Here is a 12,789-nt window from a genome sequence, read left to right as displayed (position 1 = left end):
AGGCAAGTTGGCTCCGAAAGGAGGCACTTTTCCCCAAGAAGCCAAACTCAAGAGCCCACAATGCAGACAACAATTTTTAGGGCATGTTTGGGCCTCCGATGGCAGCCAGGTTTGGAGGAGGGGGCAGCTTTGGTCTGGGAGAAATCCTCGACCGTCTGGAATTTTTTGTAGGCAAAAATCCAGTGTGAGCAAACTCTAACCCTTAACCTCACCCTCATACTCATCCTTAGCGTCACCCAAAATCCTATCCGTCAGCCTCATGAGTGTCCTAACCTTAACTCTAACCCTTTACCCTAGCCGCCTAAGCCAGTCCATACCCCTATCGCTAACCCACGTCCTCCCTATCCAATATGGTGGCCCCCATGCTCTGTACGTCATAACTGCTAATATGGCGGCTCCCAGACTTTCAGCTGTGATGTGCAGCATCTCATGGCTGCCGCTGCACACGGGACCAGAATAATGCACACCAGTGGGCCGCCGGGATAATGCGAATGGGCAGGTCCGGGAGTCGGAACGATGCAATGAGGTTAAGAGGCGGGCAGCCAGGGCAGGGCGTTTCGGTGTGGCAGCGGAGCGAGCGAATGTGATTTTGCAGGTCGAGCTGATGACCAGGGCGGCAGCAGCAACCCGGGGGAGCATGGCGTTATAGGCGGGTGGGGCGGCACCGCATTGCAGCCCAGTGGCTCTCCTACGGCACTGATTTACGGTAAAATATGGCGATCCCCTGTTCTGTCACGTTTTTCCAGTGTATATGGTGACACCCATTTCCCCCGTGCTTTCGTCTAATATGGTGGCGCCCATGCCACCACGTGCTTTCAGTCAAATATGGCGGCGCCCGTGCTGCGACGTGCTTTTTGTCAAAATGGCAGCACCCTTGCTGCCATGTGCTTCCAATCAAATATGGTGGCCCCCGTGCAGCCAACGTGGTTTTGGTCAAATATGGCGGCGGCCGTGCTGCCACGTGCTTCCTGTCAAAATGGTGGCGCTTCTCCACCACGTGCTTCCGTAATTATGGTGGCCCCTTGCTGCCCCGTACTTCCTGTCAAATATGGCGGCTCCCATGAGTATCGACGGACCGACGCAGCAACTCCGGAAAACACAGTGACACATGCATGGTCAGCCATGCAGGGGAGCGGAATGGCGCAATTGTGCGGAGCAGCGAGCCCCTGCAGCATTGCGTTGTGTTGAGGCGTGGAGGCAGGCTGTAGCATCGATGCGGGACGACACGGGCAAGCGCAGCAATTTCGGCGGGCGGAGGGCCTGATTTTGCTGGCGAGTGGGCTGGCGCGGTGCAGACAGCACCGTTGCCAACTCGGGGAGGACAGAGGCTTACCAAAGGAAGGTACAGTAAGTAAGGAGTGCTGGACAGCAGGTGCATACAGGTACAGGCAAAGGGACAGTGAAAGGGACAAAAATACTGTCACGGTGCAGGACAAAGGGAAAAGGAGAGGAAGAAAGAAAGATAAAGATGTAGGCAGGCTGGCAGACAGAAGCAGGGTGGAACAGGGAGAGGGATTGAGCAACATTTGCTAAATAAATATTGGAAAGGATTTATTCATTAAAATAAAACAAAGGACAAGAGGCAGTGAAGCCGAGAAGAGGAACAGGAGGTTGGACATGCAGGACAAGAAAGGAACACCAATACAGGTGTCATCAGCAAATAGATCCAGGCTTTCTTCTGCATTTGCCACGTGAAACTGCTCAGCACAAAGCCAACATGTGTCCTCGGCACTGATGTCTGGCAATACCAGCAAAGGCTTTTCTGGATGGCCACTGGGAGCTTCCAGGACTGCATCACCAAGGTGGTGCTGACCAACAAGACAGCAGACACCAGAACTCAAAAACCCCTCATCCTCTGAAAACTGAAATGTCAGCAAGAAAAAGCAGACCTGCTGGGCCTGACAAGAACTCCCCCCGACCTCCTGCCCCCCGGACAAGGACTTGAGCAAGGACTGAGGGATACAGAGACAAAGAGGGAAACAAGGACCCACAGAGGAAACTACCATGGCATGTGCTCAGGAGGGCAAAGACGGGCAAGGAGCAGCACAGGGATGGAGACAGAAAGGCACAGCCAGCAGGACAGAGACTCACCAAGAGAGGGTACAGTCAGGGAGCAGCACTGGGCAGCAGTCAGACTGGGCAGGGCTCCTTTAGGACAAAAATATTTACATGCAGAAGCAATTCCCTCACTGGCATCTCATTTTTATTTAACCTCCCCAAAACTGAATTCATATCACAAGGAATGTGCAGTTCTGGCTTCTCCCCGCCCAGGATTTGTACAGAGGACCTGGGCACAGTGCACACCTGTGAGTCAGTTGAATAAATCCCACTTTACATTTCAAGGGTTCTCCTTCTGGCACTGCATGCTTGCAGATCTGGACTGGCATGTTCCTCTCCCCTCACGGCCACATTCAAGAACAATTGATTAGACTTGGCAGAGAATTCCCAATAAAACTCACAATGGGTTATCAGAAAATCCTTTGGGGTTTAGTTCCATCTCTCACCTGTTCCAAATGGAGGGAAGATGGGCTTTTGTCACACATCACAGCAGCAGTGATGGATCAGGGCTTTTTTTTTTTTTTTTTTTTTTTTTAATGAAAGGGTAATAAAAATAAACCAGGTCTGATATAAATGTCTTTTAAAGCCATTAAAGCTTTTTAAACCCAAGGAGACCATCATGATGCCCGAGTTCAGTCTTCTATTAATACTGGTTTTGGTATAATGAAATCCATCGGGTTCTTTTAAGAAATACTAATTCATAGGAACTAAACCTCTGGCTCCTCTTTATTTGCACTTACAGCCCCTTGCAGGAAGCTCTGCAGCCTTTTTTTCCATCCTACATTGGAGAGAAGATGGATCTTAGTGACACACATATGCACAAACAGTCTTTCTGGTTCTTCAAAAAGTTAAAAACTCCTGTAATAAAAATGATATAAAGTAATACTGTGTCTCAGACTGTTCAAGAAAAGGGAAAGTGGAGCTTTAATGTCCCACTGAGAGATGTTGAATAAAAACTTCTCCCTGAGTTTGCACACAGTAATAACATTTTTTTTTAACAAACAAAAATAAGATTTTTTTGACCAAACAAGTTAGGCCTGTATAGAACAGCTCAGGAGGCTTTCAGGGCTCACAGCGATGATGGCAGAGCACAGAACGTTAAAGATGAAGTGTTAGTTCCCTAAATTAATGCCCGGATGGAGCCAAATCGTTTTGCAGAGAGACAAAAGAGCTTCTTCTCCTTGTTTCCGAGCTCCCAAGTCACCCTGTAGTTCACCTCCTGCACCAGTGCAGACCAATCTGATGTGGGTAAGTAACAGATCCGGCTCCTGAGCTCCAAGCCACACGGCCCCGATGTGAATGCAAGTCAGGAATACAAAAACAGCTGTGCAAGAAAGATGAGAGAAAAATCAGAAGAGATATTCTTCTATTTCCACACAGCAATACTGAGCCACGCTGTCTACCTCCAGGACTAGCTTTTCAAACAGTTCCCTAACTCTTTTCCTAGATGGAAAATGTGGAGTGGCTTGGCCCATTCCAAGCCAATGATCCTATTCACGAGAAGGAAAAAACCAGTTCCCTGTCAAATCAAAGTTTGAAATCTGACCTGTCAGATGCTCTCATGGACCAGCAATAGGGATCAGCATCCAGGACTTTTTTGTTTCAAATGCAAACTTGCTTGTAAATTATCAGATACCAGTTGAGGGTATTTTGTCTAAGGAAGTAAGTGATGATGAACCTTCAAAGAGAAATGCTGGTAGATTCTTACTAAGAGTAGTTCTATCACAATACATTGTCAGAATACAATTATTTGTGCTAGAAGTGACCTCAGATAGTTTTTAATCCAGGTACTGCAGGATTAGGTATTACGTTAGGCCATGTTGCTCAGGGCTGTATCCAGCCTGGTCTGAAAACCTCCAAGGATGGGGACTGCTTAACTGCTCTCTGCACAACCTGTTCCAATGCCTGACTGTTCTCACAGTGAAAAAGGAGATGCATTTCTACACATTACTTCAATCCAGATTGAAGCCAAAGCTAGATCTAAGCACGTGGAGCAGCTTTTTCACTTAATGCACTATCTAATAACTTCAAGGTGATGGCACCTGAAGCCAATCATACTTGGCTGCTTGTGCCAAAAGAGAGCTACGATGATATCAAGCCGTGAAGAGGGCCTGTGAGGCGGGAGACTGACGTTCAGCAGCGCAGCCGCGGCTCCGCCGCGCACCGGCAGCGGACGAGCCGTGACGTCACTGCCGGAAGCGCCTTCCTGCCGCCGGAAGTTCCCGCGGGCCCTCGCTGCCGGTGCCGGCCATGAGCAAGCGCAAAGCTCCCCAGGAGAGCCCCAACGAGGGCATCACCGACTTCCTCACCGGTAGGTGTGTGCGCTTGGTCGGTTCTGTGGGTGGGAAGGGCCACGGCCCGGCTGCTCTCACCGCGGTTCTCCTGCAGAACTGGCCAACTACGAGCGCAACGTGAACCGGGCCATCCACAAGTACAACGCGTACAGGTACCGCCTCCCTCCCGCCGCGCCCCCGGCCCGGGCCCCGGCCCGCTCGGGCGTTGATCGGCACTGTTTCGCAGGAAAGCGGCCTCGGTCATTTCTCGGTATCCGAGCAAGATACGGAGCGGGGCTGAAGCCAAGAAGCTGGTAGGTGCTCACGCCCGGGTTGCCGGCTGGAGGATCTGGGGCAGCCGGAGCGGGGACGAACTGCCGGGGGTTTCTGGGAAGCGTGAGGAGAGCCCCGCTTCTGCCAGCGCCCCTTTCCGGTACCCGAGCCGGAGTTCGGGGCAGGGACGAAGTGTGCCCACTGTGGGGGTTTCAGAGATGGAACTGGGCATTCCATCTGAGTGTCTTGCCTGTAAAAATATCTTCCCCCTTTGCTCTCTTACTCCTTTGTTAATTCAGAGATCTTGAGCAGTAAGAATCAAACCCTTGTTCAAACTTACTGCTTCGGGGTAACTTGATATAGCCCTTGCATTACAGTGTCTATGCCATTTATATTTTACCTTTGAATTCTTGTACTCTTTTATGGTCCAGTAAAAGAACCAAGTGGTCTTGGTTGCCCCATAGTTCTTTCTGGACTTTAAATTCTAGGTAGTTTTCATCCCACGTATAATGACTTCAAGTGATTTTGAAGTTAACTTGTTTGTACTCACCCCCCAATATTTAGGATGGAGTAGGTGCTAAAATAGCTGAAAAGATAGATGAGTTCTTATCCACTGGAAAACTACGCAAATTGGAAAAGGTGGGTTTCTGTCTCTTGTTCTGTGTTTCTCAGTAGGTTAACTTGCAAGGTACTCTGCTTGCTTTGCACATTTCTGTTGTTGTCCTGGAGAGTGTTAGGAGGGTAAACACAAGAGTGTTTGGTAAGCAGAAATCAAGACTTGAGAAGCTTAGTCAAAGCCTCAAAACTGTCTATTTATGGAAATATTTTAGCTAACATAATCAGCACGTGCAGGTCTTCTGTCAGGAGTGAAATTCTGTTGCCAGAAGGCCATGGAGTTTTGTGCTTTAGGCCTGCTGTTTGCCTTAGCATGGCTAGCTGGGCAGTTTTCAGGATAGCTGTGGGTGGTGTTATTGTGATACTCTGTACTACCCTTGGTACCATTTTGCGTGATTTACAGTGAACCTCCAAACCAGAATCTGACTAAGCTGTTCTATCTTCTCAAGGCTTCTTTTTGTTTGTTTATTGCAAATGGAGTAAATAAGTATTTGGGTTGCATTGTTTTGTTTTGTTTTTGTAGATTCGACAAGATGATACAAGTGCTTCTATCAATCTCCTGACACGAGTCACTGGCATTGGGTAAAAGTTTCTTGGGCTGTTTTTTGGGTATTCTTTTTCCCTTGTCCTGTTCATTTGATAGACTTATGAGCAGAATTTGGGTGATTTAACATAATGAAGAGAATGAGCCTGAGCTGATGATGTAATATCCACAACTGACACACACACACACTAGTTGTGATTACAGGATTGAATGAGACAAAAGGGTTTGCAGAATCATGAGTTACAGACTTTGTGGTACAGGAGTGGAATTGGGAAGGTCCTGTGTGCAAGCTGAGAGGGGAAGGAGAGAGATGCGGGTCAAGAATGGAACCCTGAAAGTCCAAAGTGAAAGTGAGAGTCTGCCCTCAGGGTTTTTGTAGAAGAAGGAACAAGAGCCTCGAAGTGGGCAACAAAACAAAAACAAGCAAATGAAAAAGTCCATCAGAACTCTGCTGCAGTGTTATCATGCATTTGGTATTATTGTCCGAAGCATTATTGCCTATTTGGTGTGATTTATTTAATTTTTTACGATTATACATCCCTGTATAGTTACATCAATGCTAAAAAATGTGCAGGCCAAGCTTTGGATATCTGCTGACTGAAAGCATAAGCTGAAAATTAGTATGCTGAAAAGATGTAAGCATCACAAGCGACCTCAGTCTTGGCCTTTAAGAACCTAGACAGTTATTTATAATTCAAATGTCCTGTTCAGTGTTGTAAGATTCTTGCTGTTCCTGATGCCACATTGCCTTGTCTCGTTGCAGTCCTGCTGCTGCTAGGAAGTTTGTCGAGGAAGGAATTAAGACTTTAGAAGGTACTTGTAAATATGGGGCCTTGGTTCACGCTCACTCCAGGAATTATTTTTTTTTCCTGTCAAGATGCCTCTTCTACAGTGGTACTGTGGTAGAATATATGCCCTAGGCTTTGAGGAGGGAGTGTAAGATGCTAAAGCTAGTACACAGGCTTAAGGCGTTTCATACGTAACAGAAGTAAAGTACATGCAGGTAAAATGGAAGATAATGAGGATTTTGGCTCTTTGGTGTTTTTTTAAGTCTCTGTCAGAAGTGCTCTGTGCATTTATAGTCATCCTATCAGCTGTTGTGTTGGTAGTTTGAAATTGCCTGCTTTGAGGCTGTATTATTGTTACCTGTTCTTTACGTGCATCATCTTTGCATCGGTGGAAACTTAGTGTAAGATTTTTACTCCTCGGTTAACTATTTTGTTTGGATTTTTTTTTCTAGATCTAAGAAGAATTGAGCACAAGCTGACCCATCACCAGCGAATAGGGTTGAAGTAAGCTTTCTTGGGTACAAGTGCTTGGTGTTTTCAATCCTTCAGTCACCAGGATGTAATGTAAGGTTACACAGACCGAGTAAGGTTCTCTTCTTGCTGGGCTCTACATGCTTTTCATTAGTTATTTAGAACTTTTGTTTCACTGGGGTTGGAAGGCTTGGTCTCCGTTCAGAGGGAAGTTAATATCAAGTGACTTTCTAGTTAGCTCATCTCCGGAGAATCACTTTAGCAAGGTTGTGGTGTTGTTTCTTCACAATCTGCATGGAAGTGGCCCGGGCTGTTTTTTTATGTGCTGTGAACAGGATAAGACTTTTGCATGTCTCAGCTTGAGAATGCTGCACAGAATGTGTTTGTCTCTCAGTATTCATCAGCTTAAATGCTGTTTGTTGCGTGTCTCTTCGGTGTGGTAGCTCTGGAAGAACAATAGCTATGTTTGTCAGAAGTTGCAAGTGAACCAAATAAAGCCAAATGGTGTTTCACTTGCCATCTTTTTCTCCAAAGTCAAGCAGCATGGTGACAATCTGAGTTTTACAGTGAAAGGCAAGTATATCTGGAGCTGTATTTGAGTTGTGAGCTTCCATTTAGCTCCTTCCAACATAGGTCACCTCTGACGATGGTTGACGGACCTGTTCCTCCTGCTCGCTGGTGGGCTGAGTTTTGTCAGGAATGTTTTGTATTTTCAGAGGGCCGTGTAAATATTAAGCAATTGGTTATATGGTAATACTCTGCCCACCTCATAGCAGCTCTTTTTATACAGTGGAAACATTGAGACCGTGTTCTGAGCATGGTCAAGCTCGCAGTTGTGAGTTTTTACTGTCACTTTGCAAGACGTTCTCTGAGATGTTTGATGAGAGTCAGGAGCTTTTTGTGATGTGACAGTAGTGTAAGTTAGTATTCTTCCCTCTGATATACATTTAATTGACTCAAATTTTAAGATGCTGCCCCTGCCACTCTTTCAGATACTTCTATTTTTATATTTGCAGATACTTTGAAGATTTTGAGAAGAGAATCCCAAGGGAAGAAATGCTGCAAATGCAGGTGAGAATCTCATTGTTAAGAATGCAAGGTACTGATGGCCAGTGAATGAATGACACTTTAAACATGCTCCTTTCCTTTTTACATAGGAAATTGTGCTCAAAGAGATAAAGAAGCTGGACCCAAACTATATTGCTACAGTCTGTGGCAGTTTTAGGCGAGGTCGGTACTCTGTGATCCTGTTATTTTTATTTTGGGATAACTATGTATGTTGTTGTTCTTCTTGACAGAGTCTGTGCTGGAACCTGGCCTTTCCTGTTCGTATTGTCTTGACTAGCTAGTTCAGTGATGAGACACCCACATAAATCCTTGTTTCTCCACCCTTCCCCCATAAAGAGTAGTATGTTGTAATGTGTTTTGGTTTTATATTAACATTTGTGCTTCATTGCTATAGAGTAGAGCGAGAAATTCTTGGGTATTTTCTTAAGTATGGGGAACATAAACTTTTTGATGAAAAAACAAGCTTCTTTTACTTTAAGATTATTTTTTGTTTGCTAATATCTCAAATAGTGACCATTTTCTGCTAGAAAAGTACATTTACAAGAAGAGGTAAGATGTATGTTCACCAACCTTCATATGCATTGCCACATACAGAGGATTTTTCTTTCCTTCTTTTTTGCCTAGGTGCAGAGTCAAGCGGCGATATGGATGTTCTGCTAACCCATCCCAGTTTCACATCTGAATCATCCAAACAAGTGTGTTTCACAGATGCTGTGGATCAGTACTGTACATTGCATATAGTCTCAGACTTGTATTGCAGCTTTTTCTGGTTTTGTATTTACTGTAGTATTGAACTTTTCTCTTGGAATCACCATGTTTATTTTGAGGAGTTACAATTACTTCTCCAGTCCATGTATTATGTTGCATTTCTCTTGCAGAACTAGTCACAATGCTTATTTTTACCCTTCTGTCCTTCCTCTTCCTTTCACACATATTTCCCCCACCCACTTGAATTCATGTGCTTTTATAATGCAGAACTGTAAAGCTAGATGGTAGATTATCTCTTTATGTAGCCATAATAATTTAGATGCTAGGAAGCTGTCCTGCTGCCCTTGTAATCTTCTGGAACTAACTCTGAAGTAGTATTAATGATAGCGGCTTTTTGTGTGTGTGTGTTCCTTCTATAGATTCATTGTTTAAAAGGTGAATTAGATTTGTCATTTCCATCTAAAGGCAATCTCACACGGGGTATTGGTGGAAATTGTTTTTATGTTGCACAACTGTAATTTTAATAGCTTTTCCCCAGTATTATTGTTACATCTTTTTCTGTTTGGGTCAAATTTTATGTAGGATAGTACATAAAATTATGATCATGTCCTGTACTTACAGGAGCCTCTGACTAGTAAATAGGTAAGATATTCTTGTTATTTATGAAGTAATTTCTTCTTTTTATCATTGTTCCTAGTCAAAACTTTTGCATCAGGTTGTAGAACAACTAGAAAAAGTCCGCTTTGTCACAGATATGCTATCTAAAGGTGACACAAAATTCATGGTAAGTGCTTTTTTGGTGCTGAAGGATGTTGTGGAGGAGTCCTGTAATCCTTCATGGTACAATAAAAATTTAAGAAGCAGTTGTATGCTACATTGAACAACAGTTCTCATAACAATGTAAAATAGTGATGCGCTGTATTCTGGTATCTGGCTGTTCTAGTAAAATACTTACTCAATTCAGCAGGGATTTAACTTTGCTTTCCAGGATGACTGAGGATTATTTAGAGGTTGTTTAGGGGTGGGGGAGGTAAAGATTGTGCTCACATCTGTTCAATTGCATCTGAATTTCTCACTTGCATTACTTCCTCACAGGGTGTCTGTCAGCTGCCAGATAAAGAAGATGGAACAGCCTATCCACATCGGAGGATTGATATCCGGTACATGCATCAAAACCCCCCACCCACACTCCTAGTTTAGCTGTCTGCTACAGAGTAGGCATTTGCATCAATTTTTGCATTCAGATCTCTTCTTCCATGTTCAGAATGTGGCATTTACTAGGTTTCTAATGCCTTTACAGAGTGGCAGCTACTGGGCAACTGTCAGTAGCTAACAGGTTATTAGCAATGATCCTGTGCTTCAAATCATGGTATTCTATTCAGATTCAGAATTGTGTCCTTTTTTTATCCTGGTTTGATGCTGATTCTCATCAGGAGTGCAAGCACCATAACCAGATAGGGGCTTAACAGCAGTAACTTCTGATTAAGGGTAGATATGCTGAACCTTTATTTCATATGCAGTTCCTTTCACTATATAATGGATGGGAAAATAAAATGTGTGGAGTTGCAGAATGTAGACTGCAGAATGTGGACACATAAAGACAAAGTAAACCTACATGTATCTGAATGACTGAATTCTAAATGGCTTTTTACTTCTTAGTTATTTGTTCTAAGTCTGCACTTCTACTTTTTTATTCCAGGCTTATCCCAAAAGATCAGTATTACTGTGGTGTACTGTATTTCACAGGAAGTGATATATTCAATAAGAATATGAGAACTCACGCCCTGGAAATGGGCTTCACAATTAATGAATATACGATACGCCGCTTGGGTGTTACTGGTCAGTCTGGGCTTTTGCACTATGAGTATTCTTTCTAGTTATGCACTTTGTGTGATCTCCTTCACTTGGTTGCAGTGTTTTGGAAATACTTCTGATAAATGCTGTAGTTTGTGATATTTTTCAGTGTCCTTTCTTTTGTATTGGGCACCATTACAGCAAGAAGGGGCAGCCTGTTTACATATAGGCAGCTCTGTGGCACGAAGTTTTCTCTGGGCCTCCTAATCTACTTAATGTCTTACTGACTTAGATTTTTTTTTCTGTACCATGCACAGCACATATTTGGTATCTTACTCCTTTCACAGGGTATGTCATGTCCTTCAGTTGCTTTGCTTTGGAGGAGAGGTGACTATATATAGCCACACACAATTATAAATTTATTGAACTACATAACTACATGGGCCCAAAGTTAATTCCTTACCTTATTTCCTTTGAGACTAAATAAGAATCAGTATGTAAACACTGAAAATTTCACAGAGGGTGGGGAGGTCCACCCAGAATGGGTGGGTTTTTTAGTTCTTTTATCTACAGCAGTTTTGTCTTAATCTTGCAATGCATTTGTCATTTCTGAATGGTACAGACTTTCCACCTTTCAAATAGCCTATGTAATTTGCTTGCAGGAGTTGCTGGTGAGGCCCTGCCAGTAGAATGTGAAAAAGACATCTTTGACTATATCCAGTGGAAATACCGAGAGCCAAAGGATCGGAGTGAATAACTAACTGCTTGTCTAGGTTTGTAGCCTAGAGAGAATGTTTTCACAGCTTCTTATGAACATGTGAAAGTACATTGTCTTAATTCGGATGTTACTTGAGAAACTGTGTATTACTGATGTTTAAAGCACATCTGTGGCACTTGAACAGAATATGCCGGAAGATAAATCCTGTGAGATTTCATTTTCATAGAGTCACAGAATAATTTGGGTTGCTAGGGACCCCTATATGTCATGTAGTCTAGTCCCCCTGCCATGAGCAGGGCCATCTTTGACTAGAGAAGATTGCTTAGAACTCAGTCTAATCTGACCTCGAATGCTTCCGGGGATGAGGCATCCAGCATCTCTCTTTGTATCTGATATGTATGTAGATACCAGAATGAAAGAGTGGGCTTTATCATGAAGTACTGCTAAAGAGTACCAATTTCAACTACTGTCTGTATCTCCTCATACCTGTGTTAAGTGTCTTGGTGCAGTGTTGAAGCTCATGATGAGTTCTTCCTGTGTACTTACTTCTAAAATCTTTCATTATGGGCTGTATGCTTAAGGTAGCCATTCTCTTGTTGCATGTGACCTGTGAATTTTGTTGCTAGATATGTTGTAGTACTACTGATTGCAGTGCTCTGTGTTTTGTTCAGCTTGGTCTGATTAATTGATGCACTGCTACCACTCCTGTAGATTCAGTCTGCCCTTTTTTTATATGCAAACCTGTCAAATCTTATACCTCCCCTTTAATTCTTGGGAAAGGTAGTGAGTATTTTGGATGTGAGATGAGATCTCTTCAAGAATGCATGTATTTGGGATAAGGATTCTGTTGGTTAACTCAAAACTTCAAAGTAGTAAACTACTAGCTTCCATGTGTTAACAGAGCATGAGCATGGAATTGCTGCTACTGTGTTTGAATACCTTGTAGCAGTAAGGCAACTGTATTACAGAACTGCAAGCTTGAAAAGAGGAGACTTTTGTAGATAGTCAAATTGACTAATGCTACCTATATAATACTTCTCTTGGTTTCTTAATGCTTAGATTCTTTATCAGTGCCTGTGAGGGCAGAGAGGATTTTGTATAGTCAGACTGCCTAACTAGAACCTGAATCATGAAACAGACATAATACTACTTCTTATTTTTATCTCACTTAAGCCTGCAGAACAACTACAATTTTAATTTGTTCTGGTAGGAGAGTTGATCAATCTTAGTAATAGAGATTATAGGCTAATGTTCTTACTTATTCATTTATTTTCTTCCATTTTTCTTGTTGGAAGTTTTAATTATTTTTCTGGGAGTGTTCCCTGGTGCTAATGCATGCCAGTAGTATGCAAGGTAACTAGAAGTTAACTTGGTACTATATGAAGTATTTTGATGCCTCGATGTAAAAATATATATAGCTAATGTATTTAGTATTTTCTTCAGTAATCAGTGGGAATAAATAAATGGAATATTCCATCA

General features: G+C 43.3%; 1 protein-coding gene across 1 annotated transcript; it reads left to right on the top strand.

Moving 5' to 3' along the window:
* Window positions 1-4,286: 4,286 nt before the first annotated feature.
* POLB (DNA polymerase beta) lies at window positions 4,287-12,789 on the top strand. Its single transcript, XM_062510450.1, has 14 exons — window positions 4,287-4,369; window positions 4,447-4,504; window positions 4,579-4,645; window positions 5,169-5,243; window positions 5,743-5,801; window positions 6,527-6,576; window positions 7,004-7,055; window positions 8,039-8,093; window positions 8,180-8,252; window positions 8,715-8,785; window positions 9,496-9,582; window positions 9,894-9,958; window positions 10,498-10,637; window positions 11,255-12,789. Exons 1-14 carry the CDS (start codon window positions 4,309-4,311, stop codon window positions 11,347-11,349), a joined length of 1,008 nt encoding a protein of 335 aa, XP_062366434.1. The 5' UTR covers window positions 4,287-4,308; the 3' UTR covers window positions 11,350-12,789.

The sequence above is a fragment of the Cinclus cinclus genome, chromosome 29, assembly GCF_963662255.1.
Source record: "Cinclus cinclus chromosome 29, bCinCin1.1, whole genome shotgun sequence".
NCBI lineage: Eukaryota > Metazoa > Chordata > Aves > Passeriformes > Cinclidae > Cinclus > Cinclus cinclus.
The sequence above is the reverse complement of the archived record's forward strand: the minus strand, read 5'-3'. Positions and strand labels throughout refer to the sequence as shown.